The following is a 21383-nucleotide window of genomic DNA, read 5'->3' as shown; positions in this document are numbered from 1 at the left end:
GTAGTCCGGATCTTAATCCGATTGAGCATCTCTGGGACATTCTTGGCCGGAAAATCAGACATCGTGATCCCCCAGATCAAAATCTCGCTGGACTTGAAGCCGCACTTCATGAAGAATGGATCCGTTTGCCTCAGAAAGGCATTCAACGACTTGTAATGAGATTTGTCATCTTTTGGATTAAATGGATAGGTTGAATCACTCATGCTATCAACCACTCGTTTGCAAGACCCAGTGAGGCAATGGAATGTTAACAAGTCACGTTGTACCACTGTAATCCTTAAATGTATGATGGTAGTATCCTTTGCAGTCATTCTTCAGTTTTGACACCTTCTATCTGTGTTGCCAGGAACAGCAAAACTGAAGACCTGGTAGTTAGAATATGAGACCTGGTTTCTGTCAGAGTTGCTTGTGCTGATGATCACTTTCCACTCCTGAAGTATTTATAGCCGGCCTTGATATAGTTATTAAAACAGCGTTAATCCAGCTCACTTACTCACTCGCTTATTTCTACCTTCTGGCAATCAATCAACCCTCGTATTGTATTTGCTTGTTATAATTTTAGGTATATGATATATGATCAAATAATTACGTTTCGTTGCGATGGGTTACCCTAGTAGTTAGAACGTTCGCTTGTCACACCGAAAACCCAGGTTCGATTCCCTACATCAGTACAATGTGTCCCACCCTGTGATATTGTTGGGATACTTCTAAAAGTGACGTAAAATCATACTCACTCACTAACTCAGGTGATAAAAAATTACTGTTCATACCCACGTCACGAACAACCAGATTTGGTGATCTCTGCTTTGCACGAGCAGCTCGAATGTTGTGGAACAGCTTACCACTTGACATCAGAAGTTCCCAAGACCTGGGCAGCTTCCAGAGCAGACTGAAGACCTACCTCTTAAGGAACACTTACTTGTAGTGGAACCCCATCTGTGTTAGGGTTTCCTGCCAGCGCTTTTGAGCAGTTTTCTTAACTGGATACCAGCGTTTAATAAATGCTTAGTTATTATTATATTATTATTAGTTACGTTTCACGGTGTCCCCTGAGCCTAATATAGGATGGCTGAATTGTGGTTATATTTATATTTATTTATATAGCCATTGTAAACCATCACTAATAAACCCTCTGTATGTCTGTTTGTCAAAGCAGGGATATTTGACACAAAGGAACAATTTTGATTGAAGCAGTACTAATTGGTAGGATTAATTGTCAAAAGAGAAAACAGGACAGCAGTTTCGTATTCAATATTTAGTCTAAATGGAAACATGAAATGTGTTGCAGGCGGTGTTTTTGCAATGCATTGAACATGAAATAAAATATGTCGCCATTCATGTTACATGAAACTTAACTTAGCTTATGTGTCTAAGACATATGACCTGCATTTTGCCCCGAAATCCCAAATGGATTATGTGCATAAGAAATATCACATGCTTTTTACAAGAACCAAAACCTGAATTATGTTCATAAGACATATCACATACATTTTACAATCCAACAAAGATTAAATGCATAAGAAATATCAAACATGGATTATGTGCCTTTAAATAGAAAGATGACATGCATTTTACATGAAATCAATCATAGACCATGTGCCAAAGAACTATGCCGTGCGTTTTAAATGAAATCCAAAAAGGATGTGGTTAAAACAGATGTCCGGCATTTTACGTGAAATCCAATATTGAAATGGTTCATTCATTTAACGCGAAATCCACCATGGATTAAGCGCCTTAGAAACATCCCTTGTATTGTACATAAAAGCCAACAGATATTATGGGCATAAGAAATCTGGCCTACATTTTACATAAACTCCAGGATGAATTATGTGCCTCAGGAATATCACTTGCATTGTAAAGGAAATGCAACATAGATTATATGCCTTAACAAATGCCGTGCATTTTATAAGAATCCAACACAGGAACTTGTCCTTGTTTGTTTGCTTGTTTGTTGTTTAACGCCGCACTCAGCAATATTCCAGCTATATGACGGCGGTCGGTAAATAATCGAGTCTGGACCAGACAATCCAGTGATTGACATCATGAGCATCGATCCACGCAATTGGGATCGCTAACATGCATCAACCAAGTCAGCGGACCTGGCCACCCGATCCCGTTAGTCGCCTCTTACGACAAGTATAGTCGCCTTTGGGGGCAAGCATGGGTTGCTGAAGACCTATTTTACCATGGCTCATCACGGGTCCAGGACCTTGTCGACAGAAATTAGCCGAGCATTTTTCTTCATCAACATAATACATTAATGCAAAAGTTGGTCTGAAGTGAATGCATTATGGGAGTGTGACAATAACGTAACTCATTGAAGGTATGAATCTCGCTAACAGATAGGAACATATCCACATGGTAAAACTTGGTGAATCAAAGCCACAAGCACCTCTTCCAAATACGCATAAGCCATGTCGGCTAAAAGAAGTGTCCATTGTACGATTCCGACTGTGTCATGCGCATGTCTTTATCAATCACTATCAAATAGTGATGACACCAGGTGTTCGCGAAAATGTGAGCGAATATATCGGTGGCACCCGTCATAAACACATACAACCTGAAAATAATAACACTTGAACATATGGTATAAGTCAATATAGGGAATTGCGCCGGACGTCAGTTTTGTCACTGATGCGTCAATTCCGGAAATATCCTCTACGTGTCAACCATAAAACGTTTTGGGAGCTTTACTATGTCCTTGAATGTTGTAACCCTGATCAAACAACTTTTGAGCAATGACGCTCTTTGAAATCTTCGAAGAAATAGCATGCTCGAATGTACCTCAAGTTGTGAAATGTAGACACAAAAGGCTGGAATATTATTCGACATTATGGGAAAGTTGACTATTGGAAGGTTGAAGTCATCCTTCTTGTCATACAGTATTGTGGAGAGTGTTGTCACTCTGAATCTCTGAATACAAATATGAAACAGATGATGCGGTTTCACTGGTCTCTTGTATTTCGGGTTCAGGTAGGTAAATTGGGGGTAGACTACTAGACTGGCTATTTGACCAATTATAATCATCTTGAACTTACTTCTTGATCAAATTGGGGGCACGGGTGGCCCAGTCGTCTAAGGCGCAGCGATTCGCTATTCAGAGTTGGTGTCCCTTGGGCACGACAGAAACCTATGATTGTGGGTTCGAATCCCGGTTCGTCCCGATTATGTTTCTAGGTTTGTTAGCACCATTTCTAGGTTTCCTCACACATTAAGCTGTCATGGCGTGATATAACTGGAATACTGTTAAAAGCAGCGGTAAACCAAAATCACTCACTCATTCTTGATCAAACTCCTTTGTTCTGAGTTTGCCAATCCGAGCAGAAATTCCGATTCATACACATATAGATAGTCTGTCTTACAGATACATCTGTCTTACAGATATATCAAATAAAACCCATGCAAGTCTATAATGTTTGGCAAGTCTAAAACGAAGAGAGTCACTGGGCTCCCTTTTATTATAATTTTATTAAGATAACTGAACAACTGGGTTCTTTCTGTACGATATGTTCATTTCAGAGACTAGATGTTAGTCTAACATATAGAGACCCTTAAAGAACTGTTCATTCAACAATGTATCTCTCTCTCTCTCTCTCTCTCTCTCTCTCTCTCTCTCTCTCTCTCTCTCTCTCTCTCTCTCTCTCATCTATAGTGTTTTATGTTTTATGCATATATATTGAATTTGAAATTGTGAATATTTTGTAAATACCAGGGAGAGGGCATTCTAAGTTGGAAGAACTTGTCCCCCAATCCCGTTCACTCCTTGTGAATAAATATGTTTAAATCAGAGACCCGCCAGCAAGGGTGGGAGCCGTGCGTATGCATATTTCATTTCTAAATGTCTTATCCCCAAATTTCACATAGATGTTATAAATGAGGAAGTCAAGTATTTCACATATTGTTTTCTCAGTAAACGCTTCCTTTCATTGTTGACAAAGTGCCCCGAACCTTTGAAGATACAGATGTAACTATATCTATGGTCAACCTCGCACAAATTGAAAAAAAATGTCGGGTCTGTATGTGTTGTTTAGTAGACATTAGTATACGTGTATAACCTCATTTTTAAAAAATAATTTAAATCACTTTTGTATTTATTGCATGGGTTAAATTTGATAATATGCCAACATGATTAATTACCCAATATATGCCGCGCGTTTTACATGTGATCAAACATGGTTTTTATTTGTCTAAGAAATATGCAATCCATTTGGCATGAAATCTGATACAATTATAACTCTCATGGTAAATTGAAAGAGAATTTCATTCTGTACTCAACAGTGTTTGTTTCCAAGAAAGGAGTCGGGAATTTAATTTATCACCATTTTTAATGGATGTGGTCAATTTGGTTAAAACAGAATGTAACTCTACTCAGACATATTCAGAGACATATTCTTCATTTACAATATCTTTGTCAACTGTTAAGACAGAACATTTAGAAAAGTAGAGTTATGGGTACTAAGCGTGCTGATCTGTTTCTCTTTGCATACGAAAAGGATTGTTTTACTACTTTTTTAGTTATATCAAAGAAAGGACACATCACCAAGACGTTCAACCTCAGTTTCGGATATATAGATGACCTCATTCCTTTCAACAGTGCCCAGATAAATGAGTTTGTTCGTTTCATCTATTCGCCAGCTGGAAACCAACGAGACGACTGAGAAGCCATATTCAGTGTCCTATCTGAATGTGTGCATAGAAACTCAAAATGATGGCAACCTCTGAACCAAACTGTTTGACAAATGGGATGGTTTTCATTTTCCCATCGCGAATTTGTCTTTCATGCCGAGCAGTACACCACCAACTCCAGCTAATGGCGTCTACATTTCTCAGCTGCGATACTTAAGCGCATGTACATATTATTTAAATTTAATGAAAAGACACATTTTGCTTACATCTAGGTTTTTCAATCAAGGTTTCACCATGAAAGCCTGGTTAAGTCATTCCAGAAATTTTATGGTAGATATTCATTGGAATTTGCTAAATATGACACGTTGCTTGGCAACATGATGCGCCATGGTTCCCCACATTATTAACTTTACAGGGAATGTTCACACCTCCCTACTCATGGGCACTTACTTTAATGGGTCGGGTGGTCAGACTTGGTGACATGGTTGACAGCGTGATACTGCTCATGATACTGATCACTGGATTGTCTGGTCCAGACTCGACTGCTTACAGTGCGCCGTCGTATGGCAGAAGTACTGCTGGGTGCGACGTCAGGCAATAAACTAACAGTTACTTCTTTTAATGAAACTTGTGTGAGTGTTGGGTGGTGCGGTAGATTAGAACATGCGTACTCTTTCCCCGAACACCGGGCGTCATCACTGATTGTCAGTTATCCATTCATGACTTTCATCACTACTGTGCCTTTTACGCCCTATGGAATCGGTTTTGGCTGCCGTGGTAATCGAGAATTATTCTCTTATTGAATTACCAAAGAAATATGCAGAGATGAGATATACAATTAATTGCCGAAGAAATATACCAAGTACTTTACATGAAATCTAATGAAAATGATATTTCTTATGTGCTTTCAAATAAAACAAGATAATGCTCTACTAACATTGATACAACTTTTTCAAAGAGGTATTACACATCGTCCGGCCAATGAGGCCTTTGTGAAACAATCATATCAAAAATAATACAGTAAAAGCACTCAACGTGCTAAAATAGCAATACATGTTAAAACAGTCATTGTGATTCCTTAAACTCTCATTAACCCTCATTAGCTAAGTGACTGTTGTCCCTCAAGACGCCATTGTTCATTTCATGAAAGAGAAAATCGCCAACAATGTGTACAAGGCTAAATGTGTCTCACGTCGCCAATAACAGAACGCATGCATGCACTAACAGAACGGCTTCAATCCTATAGCTATGTTTCTTATTGTAACCCACACCATACTCAGTGCATAATTTACCATTGATCTGTTCAAAACTGGTTTAGCGATTTCATTCATAATAGTTATTTGTGATGTCGAATCTTCGATCCTGTGCCCTCTCGATATGTGCCGATTGAGACGAGTCAACATTTATTCTTGAATGATTTATGACAACACAACAACAGTCATAACGATATAAAAACACTCAGTCATGACGCCACGCATTGACCTGCCAAAGCCATTAAAGCAAATCTATATTTTAACAAAGTGAAGCAGTATTCACTCAACACCCGTATTAGGACGGGCCCGTTTGTGAAGGGATTTGGATATAAGCTCATAGTTACAGGCATCGAGCGTCACAGATCGCGGTGTTTACGGGTGTGCTGGTTTAGTCCATGTGGGGGGATCACTTTTGTTTTCGAATATCTGGAGTTTCTGCTTCCTTAATACTTACAAATACCTGGATTTAACAAGCGTACAGAGAACGGATTAGGGGAGCATGCTCAACCCTGCTGCTCAGTGACAGGCGACTGGGTCTGGCGTGGAAACGTGTCGTCTGCTACTCGTGGCAGAAGTGTTCAGTTGGCGGGATCAACTTGTGCAATAAACATGGATGAGACGGATACCGCGGCAACCAACTGTCAGAGTGATGGCAACATGGAAGAAGATAAATGTCTGCGAGAGAATGTTACAGTAAACGGCGATGACCTTAAAGGTAAACAAACTGTCGGCCAAGTGGCAAAACTGCTGTTCAATACAAGTCTTATGACGATAGTAAACAGTAATTAATGTAATTTATACATTAACTATAATGAAACATTCTTCATCTCGATATTACGATCACCAAACAAAAAGTTCAAGTGCGAGTCGTCCCAATGTGTACGAAACGAAAGGTGTTTGTTTTATTAACTAAATTTAGTTTGTGATGACGGTTTAATGTGTGCTAATCTTGATCACTTTTATGAGTGGAATAACATGAGGAATTTTACTCTAGTTGGACATCCAGTCACATGGCTTCTCTGACCCAATACAGTCTGTGTTACCAACAACGCGAGCGTGTAGCAATAGTGTATTAAATTATCTATATTAGTTTTACCTGAGGCCACCGCATCTTCGCGTATACCGACGTCCATAATCTTCCTCAGTTACATTATATATAATAAACGTTTGTCATATAAATGAATGGCTTCGACAGTATAAACACTTATATACATACACAAAATGCTTTATTCCACGTTCTTCAGGTAGGTGAGAATTAAACGCACACTGATCCGTAACTAGGGTAGTAATATGTCCTGCCCTTTGAGCAGGCGTATGTGTGGAATCTACATAAACATTTTATTGTAATATATATTATTATCATGTTCTACAGCGCAGCTACTTGTTTGTATTGAACACCAAATGGTTACGTGGCGCCGTGTCAACTTTGCTGTCACAAATGTTTGCGTTCATAACGCGATAGCGAGACCCCATGTTCCCCATTAAATCTCAGCGTTCCTGTCAACATACACCCCATGTAGCATTGAATCACCGTCGATAAAGCAGATCGATAATGATCCATTTGTTCCGACAGGTGTGTCAGTGTGACTGTGTTAGAACCGTATAAAGGTGTCTGTTCCCCTGGACAAAGAAAGACGCAGGTGCCCTCAGTTGGCTTAACCTTACATAAGCGTACACTGAGAACAGGGACCGCCTCTGAGGTCAGCTCGGGATAAATTGGGTGCGAGTCGGTGAATGTTGATTAATGCCGCAGTCGACAATGTCCCCACTATATCGAGTCCAGACAGGCTAACGACTGACAACATGGGTGCTCCACGCCATCGGGTGCGATGACATACAATCAGCTGAGGCCCACTAGCACAAAGCGATCTTAGCGCTATGACAATCGTATCGCCCATTCGACTTACGATAGTCGTAGAGCTAAGATCGCTTTGTGCAAGTGGATCCTGGTCGCGTATTGTGACCACCCGATCCTCATTTAAGTCAGAATTATGAAATACCAAAGCTGTTTAACTCGTATTACACCGATTATTCACCAACTCGAACACAAAAATGTTTTATTCCACACGAATACTGTTTGGTAATACCGCTGAGTTTGCAAATGAGAAATGCAACTATTTCCACACGAACATTGTCGTTTACCTTCATTATCCAGTCAGCTTTTGCGTTTCAAACTTGCGTGCTCCTTCTCATTTTGTGTAATTAGCTAAGCGTGTAAAGTGCGGCTCTCATTCCCCGCAAGATGTTTAAGCAGTCGACTAATCTCTTTAGAATTACAACTTCAAGGTCACTGGTCCATAATCTGTTCTGTCAGTGTGATCTACGGGGGCTTAACGCCGTATAATTACCCATTGTTGTTGTTTAATGCTGAATGTGGTACACTGATCCTGTTAGAATGTGTACAATCAGGTCATGGCAATAGATCAAGAAACATATACGCCTACAATAGACCTACTTGCACAAAGCGATCCTAGCGCTACGACTTTGATAATGTGTATGTGTTGCCGTGACGCTGTGTTTGTTTGTTGTTTAACGCCGCACTCAGCAATATTCCAGCTATATGACAACGGTCTCTAAATAATCGAGTTTGGACCACACAATCCAGTGATTGATATCATGAGCATCGATCCACGTAATTTGGATACGATGACATGTATCAACCAAGTCAGCGAGACTGACGACCCGATCCCGTTAGTCGCCTCTTACGACAAGCATATTCGCCCTTACAACACGCATGGGTAGCTGAAGACCTATTCTATCCCGGATCTTCACGGTCGTTACGCTGTGATCACCTGTGCAAGTAGACAGGGGTGTAGTTAGACTAACGCTTATTCTCTGAAAATATGTAATTTTGATAAACACCATTTAAATTTAAAAGGAGCCCAAGTGAGATGGGAAATTCAAACCTGTGGAAACGCTAGACTTGCTTCATTAAGAGTTATAGCATACTTTGTCCCAGAAAATTCTTGAATTTTTTTTTTTTGGCCTCAGACTGTTGAAAAATAGAACGAAATTGTCTGCCACAAAAATGCAAGGTGTTTTTCTTTTCAAAATATTCAGACACATAATTTATTTAAAAAATATATCTGGTTTTGCAGCTGAGAGTTGAAAAATATCTAATCTCCATACAAAATCCCATGACCCCGTCAGAATATCAAATGGTCGGGTCCCTTATACTTGGGGCTGGGCGGAAGGGATATAGTATGGTTCATCGACTGAGACAGACTAATGCGAAGTGTGCAGTTCCAGTTGGTTGGCGAGATTACCGGCGAAACACTTAAGACGATTGTTATTAATTAGGCGTAAGTTTAGCTGATCGTATTATGATTTACACATACGTTAGACAATAGTTGGGATTTAGGAACAAAACGCATGTCCTTAGACAATAATTTGATCTTTTAGTTAATGGTTTGGCTATCCCAGGCGGATTACATATATATCCCCGTGTAAGTCTGTACAGGGGGTTTAGTATTACCCCCAGTGATTAAATACTCTCCAGGTTTCGCTTGCGACATTTGTGTAGGCGTCACCATTCAAGTACTCAACGTCTACCGAAAGGCAAACGTAAGTTTGATCATATTAGTTTATTGATAACTGCTGCTGCTGCATCCTCCCGAGGCAAGAGCGTCTATTAGCCTTTTTATCAGTCTTGTAGAAACTAGACTTTGATATAGGCTAGTGGACACGCTTGCCTCGGGAAGATGTGGAAACTAGACTTTGATATAGGCTAGTGGACACGCTTGCCTCGGGAAGATGTAGAAACTAGACTTTGATATAGGCTAGTGGACACGCTTGCCTCGGGAAGATGTGGAAACTAGACTTTGATATAGGCTAGTGGACACGCTTGCCTCGGGAAGATGTAGAAACTAGGCTTTGATATAGGCTGGTGGACACGCTTGCCTCGGGAAGATGTAGAAACTAGACTTTGATATAGGCTAGTGGGCACGCTTGCCTCGGGAAGATGTAGAAACTAGACTTTGATATAGGCTAGTGGGCACGCTTGCCTCGGGAAGAAGCTGCTACTGGTGATGTCGACTATATTGCTGTACAAAATTGATCAATCTTCTGTTTACAACAACCCCCCTGAGAGACCAGGGTAGCTTTAGTACTTACATGTATACTGTGGTAGAACAGAGAGTCACACATTCAATGTTCTTTTTCTTTCTGACTGCTGTATATGTAGTACTCAAAAGAAGTTAAGGATCTCTCGATTCTTTCATTTTACTATGGTTTGGCATGGCATGACAGACTATGACTAAAGCATAAAAGAATCGGGTATGATTGGCGTCACAGATTAACTATTGCTCAGGATCGCCGACTTGGTTGTTGCATGTCATCGATCCCAATCAGATTTTCAATTAAAATATCTTAAGTTAACGACATTATATATATATATATATATATATATATATATATATATATATATATATATATATATATATATCATCATAACTGGACTGGCGTACAACATCCAAAGAATAATTTTACGTGGTTTTTTTTTTTTTTTTAATCTAATCTGATTTTAACTTTATAAAACTATATTTTAACTTTATAGAACTATTTGTTTCTTGCATAATACACAACTGATGACGGGTATCTTAGACATCTTATCTTTGAAAATAAATAAATTTTCCTTTTTCGGCACAAATCATTTCAAACATGGTAGGGGTCACGTGGGTGCAAATTCATTTCTTACTCCAGTATTCATAGAACCAATTTATTTTTACACACAATTACCCAGCCACAGATTACTTTTTACAAAATGTTGCTGGGTGATGGTTAGATAGACATGATAATATTTAACAACAGTTCTTTAATTTCTCAATTACATAAAAACAAACTCGGTATACTTTCTTTTGACCCTTAGTTTATTTACATTTAGTCACGATCAGTTTTGTGTCGGAGCATGCATTAGTTTTGATGATACGTTACCTCCATGGAACTATCGTGATTTGAATACATAGAGTCTAATCTGTAGACATAGAGCCACTTACATGCCATGTAGCATTTTGTTGTTGGTTATGCGATACAGACGCAATTCCAAATCCATTTTTCGTAAAGAACCATCCAAAACTGTCCAAAGTGTTAAAGCTGTAAAGACGATACTCAAAAAATATTCCTTGAATCAGATATGCAAAACAAATGTCCAGTGCAACGTTAGAGAGCCGCTTTACATTCTCTCCAAACAAAATATATGTTCTCGCTAGCTCGAGACTGGTATCTTTTAAACATAAAGAAAAAAACCGATCACCTAACCTGTTTGAAGTGAACAAAACCATAGCCTAAAACGTTGTAATGACAGTCATAAACTGTACTGAACGAGCCTTAGAATCCCTCTCTTCACGCTCGCCAAGATATTAACTTCCCCAGATCCTATGGCTATGTGTCGGCGGGCTCAATCTGAATACTTATACGGTTCAGTTCAGGGTAGGGCATCACGGCATTACAACACCAAACACCATTAGTCTTATATGAGATCTCTTTATCAAGTCCCATGCGAATTCCTACCAGTGCTATCCCATCGGGCCTGTTCATACCTGCGCCCAGTGACAGAAAGTTCAATGAAGGGTCACGTGATATGCGATTGCTCCGTTGCAGCAGAAGACAGTGGGCACTGTCTTAGGCCTGTCGTGTGAAAAGACGCGTTTTTGTTTGGAAATCCCTGGATTATCAGTCATCTTGTGTTAAGTAACAGTCAGGTATGTATTAAAACGTTTATCTATCAGGTGTGATATATGTCGTATCGCATAGCTTTATATTGTAGAGATGGAGAAATGTCGTCTGCTCAGACCCGCGGTTTCTATCGGTGGCAGACGTCAATTAAGATTAATGGTCACCTGGTGGAAGTATAATCGATTAATGAGTTTACGAAAGGTGTTCCTGTTGTCGGGTGGCACGATATTGGAGTATAAAACTTCGTTACATTGCATTCAAAGCAATAAAATGCTTGTTAGACAGTTCATTCTCAACGGGGTTTTAACTCTTGGTAGAGTATACTATGATGAAACGTCTCCTTAATCATGTAGATTTCACCATGGCGCTTAATTCATACCGTTGTATTATATTGATATGTTGAGATGATCTGTTGAGAAACTCAAAATATTGAATTATCCAAATGATATATTTTTTTGTCTGTTGCTTATATTTTGTATGTTTCTTTATGGGGGCAGATAAAGGAAACAAAATGTATCTTTTTTAATTCCTTTGTGATTAAGAAACTTTAAAAAAATATGATGAAGTAGATGTATGTACATCGCTGAATACTTCAATATAATATTTCCCTTCACATGTTTTTGCATGTGATAAACCCAACGTATACAAGCCAGATGCATTCATATGTATGAGCGGATAATATGCCTGTGTGTTCTTTTCACAATCCAGGGTCAGTCTGACTATTTGCAATATGTATCTGCGTCATTGCACCACGTTATGACGCATGCTATATACACGATAACACTCCATAGAAAGCTAAAGAGCAGGTTTTTAGTAAAAAAAGACCGCGTGACATCAAGGTTCATTCTGACAAAAGTTGAACTCACAATTTTAATTTGAGATAAGATACCAATCTGTGTATCATGCCGATAGTAAACAGACGCGTGAGACTGGTATAAAATGGATAAAATCTTTAGAGTTTTAAGAATCCGCTGTGCGACATATCCTTCTGAAAGAAAACATGAGTATGAAGGTTCTTATCACCCTCTCGTGCACAAGAATAGGTTGATAAGCACATTATTATCTGTACATATGTACGTTGAAAAGTGCCCCCTTTCGCGATTTCTGAAGTCGTTCTACACAAAGTGTTTTTATATATGCAATGCCACTTTCCTTGTCAATTGGGCTTAAACAACGTTTGATGGATCACCAATAGGTACAGTATGTCAATATCGTACGAGTATTGGATCAACCAAGCACAAAGAGTTTGTTTGCCGTTTTACTTAGCCATATTGTCCGAGCACTATATAAGAACATGAATTCGAAAGTAACGTTATACTTAATGGACTGTTTTTGCTAGTCTATGACAGCCATGATGGAATTCAGAGCATTGTTTGATCAATCAAGACTAAATTTAGTTGTGAAATGTGACACCTCTCCTTACCGTGTGTACCTGTCATGCGTCCTTTTGGTTAAAGATATCGGCTTAAACTGAACAAGGCTATGCCCATGAAGTACTGACACCACAGGCGAATATATGATATTGCATCTGTATATTAAAGAGGAAGTATGCTTCATGATCTAATGCCCATTTTCAGTCAGATTCTAGACGCTGTGATTTTGCCGTATGTGATACTGAGACATTGTTTCTGTGTAATGAGGGATCATTAACTTCTAGATTGATATACATGTATACATTATAGCTTTTCAGTTAGTAATGAAACAATGCGGGGTTTAATCGACTTGAATCTAACTTGAGCCAGGACAACCCATCGACCGGGTCTGGTCTCCCTTCAATGAGTGAAGAAAAGTTTAACGTCGCATTGGCATCTACCTTTAAGCGAACTCCTGTATTAATTTTGTCATATAGAAAACCAGTGTTAGTAAGACTGGTGCCGGTGGTTGATAGTATAAATGACTACTCACACTATCAACCAGACCACAACTGAGATTCATCCATCGTAACGCTCTTCGTGTTTCCTTGCACAAAGTAACCTCAGTTCAATTCCACCCTTGAGACTTATAGGTTGGAATTAGGGTTCATTCAGACTAAAGCGACACAGGAACCCGTTCCACAAAGTGATCTTAGCGCTACGGCTGTCTTAAGTCTCTGTTAAAGTATGGGAGTTACGATCTCCTTAGAGCTACGGTTGCTTCGTGGAACGTTAACATGGCGTCACGCCAGCCATGGGTTCGAACCGTAAGTTACGTTCATTGTAGGCTAGGGTAAACTCGTGCTTAGATTAAGAATACGACTAATTTTGTGCAAAGCTTGAGGCTGCACCGTGAATGGGACCCCAGAAGGCTCCCTGCAAAATGACATCAGCGCAATTGACTACCGCAACTCCCTTACCATGACTTGTGAAGGTAGTGCTTGGAGTGAGGGGAGCTGGAATTTTGTTTTTAAGAAAATATTTTGTTCCAGACAAAACAGGAATAAAATTGCTCTCTTGTTTTAAGAAAAAAAACCAAGTTGTTTATTGGACAAACTGGAATAACAACAACCCCACCCTCCCCGAATATTCAATGGGAGGGCCATAAGGTTGCCTTGTTTGTGGAGAGTGTGTATCCAATGCTCCCCGACTCTACACACCCCTACTACCTGGAACTCCAGTGTCACTGCCCCAACAGTATAAAGAAGTAGGGTAACATTCAGGGATTATCCTATGATTAACAATTATTCATGATATATATCAGCCCTTATGTTCATTTTACTTTTGTCCAAACCGACATGCATGATGCTAGTCACGAATGACTTCATTATACGCACAGTGCCCACCACTCCATGCAAACTTACCGTATGAAAGGTTTCATTATAAACACAAGGACTACTACACTATGTACAGAAGCTGTATGAAGGAACGCCGCCTTGTCGTCATAATATACGAGTTCTCCTTGGGGGATTTACAACCAGGGAATAACTATATTGGCTCCAGATAAACACTACACAATTGTATTGCAAACCTAGCCTGACTTTGCATAACCGATTGTACATACCAACAGGTCAACAGCTAAAACGCTCTTATTAATATCCCCTTGAGTGAATTACAAGCCAACGTGCGGTGTGTGTGATTGTTTTGTTGAAAACTGACAAGGATTACACACGCATTATATATCAAAGATGTTTGCTGAAACTCTTTTGAAGTAAATGCTGTCATCAATGCCACGGAGGACAAAGGGCATTGTCTGTACAAAAAATGAAAGATGCGGCTTTTGTTACCTATGTGTGCATAGGGTGGCCTTATGGTGAAAGAGTGTCACTGTAGACCCTGGTTCGATTCTCGACATGGGTACAATGTGTGTAGCATTGTTCGTGTCCGCTGTTGGCATAGAGCTGGAACAGTCTTGATATTCAACGTAGGCATTGTTTTTGTCTCTTGGTAATACACATTTGAAATTTGCATCTTTGCAAAATTATTTGTTTTCCATAATAGTATGCTGGAACAAGTATCTATTTCTTAAATTTCAAATTTGCATTTGCTGTAGACAGTGTTCCGCTTTTCTACAAACAAGATATGTCTAAAGCAAAACTTTGGGAAATGGGTATTGTGTGGTATAACATTACCCATCCTCGATTGTCCAGTGTATTATCTCCACTCTATTCTGATAAATACCCTGAACCCATCCGTCACCATAGTCTCGCTGCGGTGACGTCACAATTTCCATTGCCCTATCTGTAAATTTTTAGAGCAATTTGTTTTTGTTTAACATCATGTCATTCAAATCCGGCTCAAGACGGATGATGGCAGCGAATGGGCCTATGGTATTTACCAAAGGAGAATGGCCATATAATACTATGGATAATCGAGCATAACCATTACCCAACAGAGTATCCACCCTTATTGTGCAATGCCCGCAAACAACAAGAGACGTGCTTGTTGTAACAGGTGTCTAATTGGAGGCTCAGACTCGGCTGATTGCGTGTCATAAAACAAAGACGGCGTAGATCCTTGCTCACGATATCAATCACTGGTTAGTATGGTCCAAACTCGATTATTTGCAGGCTGGCTTCATATTTGTGAGTGATTGAGTGAATGAGTGAGTGAGATTGGTTTTACGCCGCTTTTAGCAATATTCCAGCAATATCACGGCGAGGGGCACCAGAAATGGGCTTCATGCATTGTACCTATTTCGGGATTCGCACCCGGGTCTTCGGCGTGACGAACGAACGCTTTAACCTCTAGGCTACCCGACCGCCCCCGTTATATTTGTAGTCAGATATATGGAGGAATTCCTGTAAACAGAGTTCCACTATGTCCTATGCATGGTTACAAGCAATCTTCTTTAACTGTTTGTATACTATAGGGTAGTATCAAATTACGTTCAGTATCAAATTACGCAGAAGAAATACAATCATACCCTAAGTTCGTGGGCTTTATCGCATGTATACTATCAACAGCTAGCTATGCCATCGTTGACTTTCTTTGCATCTTTAATAACTCCTCAAGACAGTAAATGTGTTTAACACATACCTGTTATCAAAAAGGCTTGCTACTCCAAACCTCCTAATGTTATTCCTGAAACGTTTCTGGCACAACTTCGAGATTTATGATAACCCTTGAGAACGAAAGCCCTATGTTGTATTATGCATTCCTGAGACCTCCTCGGGCACGGTACCTACAGAACAACAGTTCGCTGTCAATGTATGCTTCAGATCTTCTAGGAGACATGCAGCCAAACACTCACTGGGGGTGGACACATTTAGGGCGCATTCTCCTTTCAAGGAGGCCAATCTGAGCCTTCAGGAATACCAGTGGTCATATTTCATCAACTGATTAAACTCACTAGCCTAATATTCGGGTTAATTTCAAGGACTGCATATTGTTAGTTTGATAAAACGTAATTAAGAGATGGACGCCATAAAGAAATCTGGTTTTAGTTTTGTTATGGCAGCAAAAATAGGATAATAATGAGACGTTTTAACAAGATAAGTAAACATATTTCTTCGAGTTATTTTCGTGGCGTATGATTGGTTTTTAACAATTGTTAGTCGTTCTGGTGCCTCAGAAACTGTAATTTAGACAATAGGATGATCACATTTTAGTTTCTAGTCAATGTCCACGCGTAGATATATTCCTGAAATTCAAGAATGTTGAAATTTTAAGCCTGTTCAGCTACTGGGGTTTTAAATTATGATTACGGATTCTTGAACAGTCTGATGTTGGTAGCTTCATGGTAAAAGCGTTCGCCCGTTACGCAAAAGATCCGGGAACGATGGGTCCACATGGGCCCAATGTGAGTAGCTTATGTATACTTAGTTTTCCATGCGATGATGATGAATTTGAACTGAATGAGCCTCCAAGTTGTCTTCGAAGTCTCCAGAAATGCTCCCTGTATTTGGTCGCTACTGGTGCTACTTCTCGTCTGCTCGGCTACAGGTGGGGGTCAAGGGTTAACGCCACGTCTGCGTTGTGTCCCGTCTACACAGGAGGAACCTGTTTATGTAGTGGTTGTTGTGTTGGTCTCGTGCATCACCTAGAAACTGCATTTCCCGCCGCTGGCAACCGCTACCACAAACTGTATGCGCTGTGCAACAGGCTTCACTGTCATGTCAGCGTAACGCACGAATAGTTGTCTTGGCAACATTGTATATTTTGCGGCATTTGCAAGAATATGACAGTAACTGCACAAAGTTGCAAAGTTGACTTAAAACGCATTTAAAAATCACTGGATATATATTTTGCAATCTCTAGTAAACTAAGGTATCATCTGACCTGAAGGGTCATCAGTACCTATACTATATTTCCACTACTGCTACCCTACTGGTTTGGTGGTACTACTACTACTACTACTACTACTACTACTATTACTACTACTACTACTCTACTACTACTACTGCTACTGTTGCTGCTACTGCTACTACTATTGTTGTTGCTACCGCTACTACTACTGTTGCTACTTCTACTACTACTGTTGCTACTTCTACTACTACTGTTGTTGCTGCTGCTGCTACTACTACTGTTGTTGCTGCCGCTACTACTACTGTTGCTACTTCTACTACTACTGTTGCTACTTCTACTACTACTGTTGTTGCTGCTGCTACTACTACTACTGTTGCTACTTCTACTACTACTGTTGTTGCTGCTGCTACTATACTACTGTTGTTGCTGCCGCTACTACTACTGTTGCTACTTCTACTACTACTGTTGTTGCTGCTGCTACTATACTACTGTTGTTGCTGCCGCTACTACTACTGTTGCTACTTCTACTACTACTGTTGTTGCTGCTGCTACTATACTACTGTTGTTGCTGCCGCTACTACTACTGTTGCTACTTCTACTACTACTGTTGTTGCTGCTGCTACTATACTACTGTTGTTGCTGCCGCTACTACTACTGTTGCTACTTCTACTACTACTGTTGTTGCTGCTGCTACTATACTACTGTTGTTGCTGCCGCTACTACTACTGTTGCTACTTCTACTACTACTGTTGTTGCTGCTGCTACTATACTACTGTTGTTGCTGCCGCTACTGCTACTACTGTCAAGGCCGTAGTAAATTTTTTTTGACAGGTGGGGCAAATATTTGTACAAGTATCACTTGTCCTCCCCAACTTGATTCAAATAAAACTGTTTACTATAAAAAATCTAGGGGGGGGGGGGGGGGGGGGGGGGGGGGGGCTGGCTACGGCACTGGTGTAATTATAATTTACAATAGTCTTACAGTCGGTTTGTGCAACATGTCACAGATAAATTAATCTTATTTATCGTTTCTCCACAATAAATTCATAGTCTATATGATCGTCGGTTTGATATCAGTTTTGAATTAAACCTGCCCGTATGAATCATGTCAGTTGCAACCGTGTATTGTTACACAAATATGTCGTTATCGTGTGTGATTCGGAAAACTAATAAATTAGCACAGTGTATAGGTCTTACTTGACTGGCAGTGTTAGATTAGAATAACGTTAACCTTTCACTGTTAACCTCTTACTGTGAAAATTAAGTGCATTTGAATAAGTTGTGTTGACGCATGAAATAGCCATTACATGATGTTGACACACCCTTTGCCATAACTCGCCGTGACTGGAAATAACTTCGGGAAAAGAAGAGTACATTTTGCACATCCCCCCCCCCCCCCCCCCCCGGCTGGCTACGGCACTGACTGTTGCTACTTCTACTACTTATGTTGCTGTTGCTTCTAGTTCTACTGTCACTACTCGTATACTGCTGTTACTACTGCTGCTACAATACTTCCACTACTAACCCTGATGCTGTGGAACTACTGGGTCAGAATAGGTCCCAGTACATCATGCCTGTTGCATAAGCCAACTAAAATGGCATGGGGGGTGAGGCTGTGAGACTTGGTTGATTTCGTGACACCATATCCCGATGGCGTGGATCGGTGTTCATTCTTCCAGTCACTGGTTTGCCTGATCCAGACTCCATCATTTACATGAAATATTGGTGACTCCGCCGGTTAACTATATTCACTGACTAACCGATGCTGAAACATACAACCCCTACTACTAGTTGCAGATATGGTGCCATGCCAACAACAGGCTGTTTATTATATACGAGCTGAATATCACATGCATATCTGACACACACACACTCCATGCCTCCCTTCACCTGACGGCGGAGAACACTAGAGGTGATAGTAACGTTCTTGACCGTATACTTGGTGTCACTGTGAACTGCGCGGACAAAGAACGACAAGAACACCACTTTATCTGACTCATTCCCGTTGGGATTTCAGTTAGAATTGGGGCGGTGGGATAGCCTTGTGGTTAACGCGTTCGTTCGCTCGTCACGTCAAAGACCCGGGTTCGATTAATGTGTGAAGCAAATTTCTGGTGTCCCCACATGGTAGAACAACCACTAAACCAGCGAAATGTAATTCGCAGTAGCCACTCTCTTTCCAGAAGCCTGAACATTCTGGGGCAACGTTTTCGCCATCTTCATAATTGTATCAACAATTATGTTATTGATTTCATTGCGTGATTTTCTCCATGTTAATTAACCTTCGGCCCTAACGTCCAACACGTGCGCCGATGTACAAACGTTCCTAATGTCTGGTAACGATTCTGTAAATAATATAAAACTACATTGTCCCAGTATCGTGTTGTGCACAGGTGACAATATTAATAACCTGCAGCTTATCAAAGTTTTACATGATCTGAGCATTGTGCAATTTAGTTCTTCGTCAAATTCATTCTTTCAATGCATAAAAACAAATAATCTGCAAAATGCATCTGTCGAAGAAGGTGAGTGAGTGATAAGTGGTTTTTTACATCACATCTATGCTCCAGCAAGACCGCGGAGGGATCGCACAACAGATATAAATAGTGTGTTCCGCAACTGTTTGTTTCCTCAGTGAGACAGCAGGCGTTGTAAGTGGTGAATTAAGAATTCTTTATTTTCTAAATAAATCTCTACAAAGAACAGGGTATGACTAGGGTCCTATTTGCCCACGGAAATATGTTAAGATGTAAGATTTTAAAGTTACGAATAACTTCGAAACATTGGCATGAAAATGGACATATACCATGTGACTAACCTTTCATTTTTCTTACACTTGCGAGAGCTTCTGGCTTTGGACATTACCAAGTACATAAGAATGGATAAAACGAGTCATAAAGGTCGATTTTTCAAACTTTAATTGAAAATCTAGTCTGTGACCTAAGACGAGTATTTCACTACAAATTCTTACTGTTTGTAGGTGTTCCTCAGAACAGCCTTAATGAAAGACGAGCTCTTGTTTAAATTTTTTTTTTTTTTTTTTCTATTATTGTTTTTAGAAAGACGCACCTGTTACATAAATGGGCTTCCGCCCAGGGTAGCAGAAAGCCCATGACATAAAGCACAACTTATCAGTACATTTTACTTTGTTGTTTTTTTACAGAAAATAACATACTTCTCACTCACACATTCACTCTTGTTTATATATCATATTGCAGTTTAGGAAAGTACATAGTCTCAAACATTAAAATCTTAAGTACAAAACTAAAATTAAATTGAAAGCTGCTCCTCATTTTCGAAAAGTTGATGATGCAGCATCCAAGCACCATAGAATTTCTGTTGATTACCTGTCTTGAAAGCAATATCTTTTTCAATGTGGTATCGTGAAAAAGCTTCCTTTTTATAAACATGAAAATAAGGTTTTGTATTTTGGAATTTGCATGTATAAATATAGTATTTTGCAATTAGTAAAAGTAAATCAAACACTTTATCTGTTTTTATGTTCTCTTTAACTCCAAAAAGTATCAATTCTGCACAAAATGTCATATTATAAACATGAAAGCACTGGTCGATCCACAATGACACTTCATCCCAAAATTGTTTTATTACATCACATTCCCAAAACAAGTGAGTAATTGTTTCCTTTTAATTGTGACAGAAGGAGCACAAATCATTCTGAGCATAATTGAGTAAATACAGAAAAGTATTAGTGGTGAGAATTCTGTGGGTAATTTTGTATTGAAACCATCGCAGTTTGACATCCTGTGTTGTACTGAAAATGTTATTACAAATATTGTTCCAATTTAAGTTTTCAAATTGTAATTCCCACTTTTCCTGCCCTTTAGTTTTTACTTCTGTAGAAACCAATGAAAAATAAATATGTTTTGAACCGGACTTGGAACTACAAATAGTTTTTACCACACAGCGCTGATCCTCCACAGAATCTGTTGGAACTCTAACTAAATTTAGAGCTCCAAGGTATTGTTTAACGCTGCTAACAACACCATAAAACTCCAAATAGGATGAACAAATACCATACATATCATTAAATTCCTCATATGACAGAAACTCCTTATTGGCCTTGACCAAGTCTAAAATTTGGGAGACGCCCTTCTCAAACCAGTATTTCAAGAAAAATGATTTCCTAATAATTTTTTAATATTAGGGTTAT

General features: G+C 39.6%; 1 protein-coding gene across 6 annotated transcripts in view; it reads left to right on the top strand.

Annotated features, from left to right (window-relative positions):
- Positions 1 to 6202: 6202 nt before the first annotated feature.
- Positions 6203 to 21383, top strand: part of LOC124111503 — a 52786-nt gene continuing 37605 nt past the window's right edge. For 4 of the 6 annotated variants that reach the window (XM_046471268.2, XM_046471260.2, XM_046471245.2 and 1 more), the window contains exon 1: positions 6204 to 6594. In XM_046471268.2, coding sequence (XP_046327224.2) covers positions 6489 to 6594 — 106 coding nt within the window. In that variant the 5' untranslated portion in view covers positions 6204 to 6488. Of the gene's footprint in view, positions 6595 to 11440; positions 11579 to 21383 lie in introns of those variants that run through there. The other 2 variants (XM_048383835.1, XM_046471275.2) reach the window with 2 other exon arrangements.

This window comes from Haliotis rufescens, unplaced genomic scaffold, assembly GCF_023055435.1.
Source record: "Haliotis rufescens isolate VD_foot unplaced genomic scaffold, xgHalRufe1.0.p SCAF_5, whole genome shotgun sequence".
NCBI lineage: Eukaryota > Metazoa > Mollusca > Gastropoda > Lepetellida > Haliotidae > Haliotis > Haliotis rufescens.
This window is presented reverse-complemented; position numbering and strand designations above follow the sequence as displayed.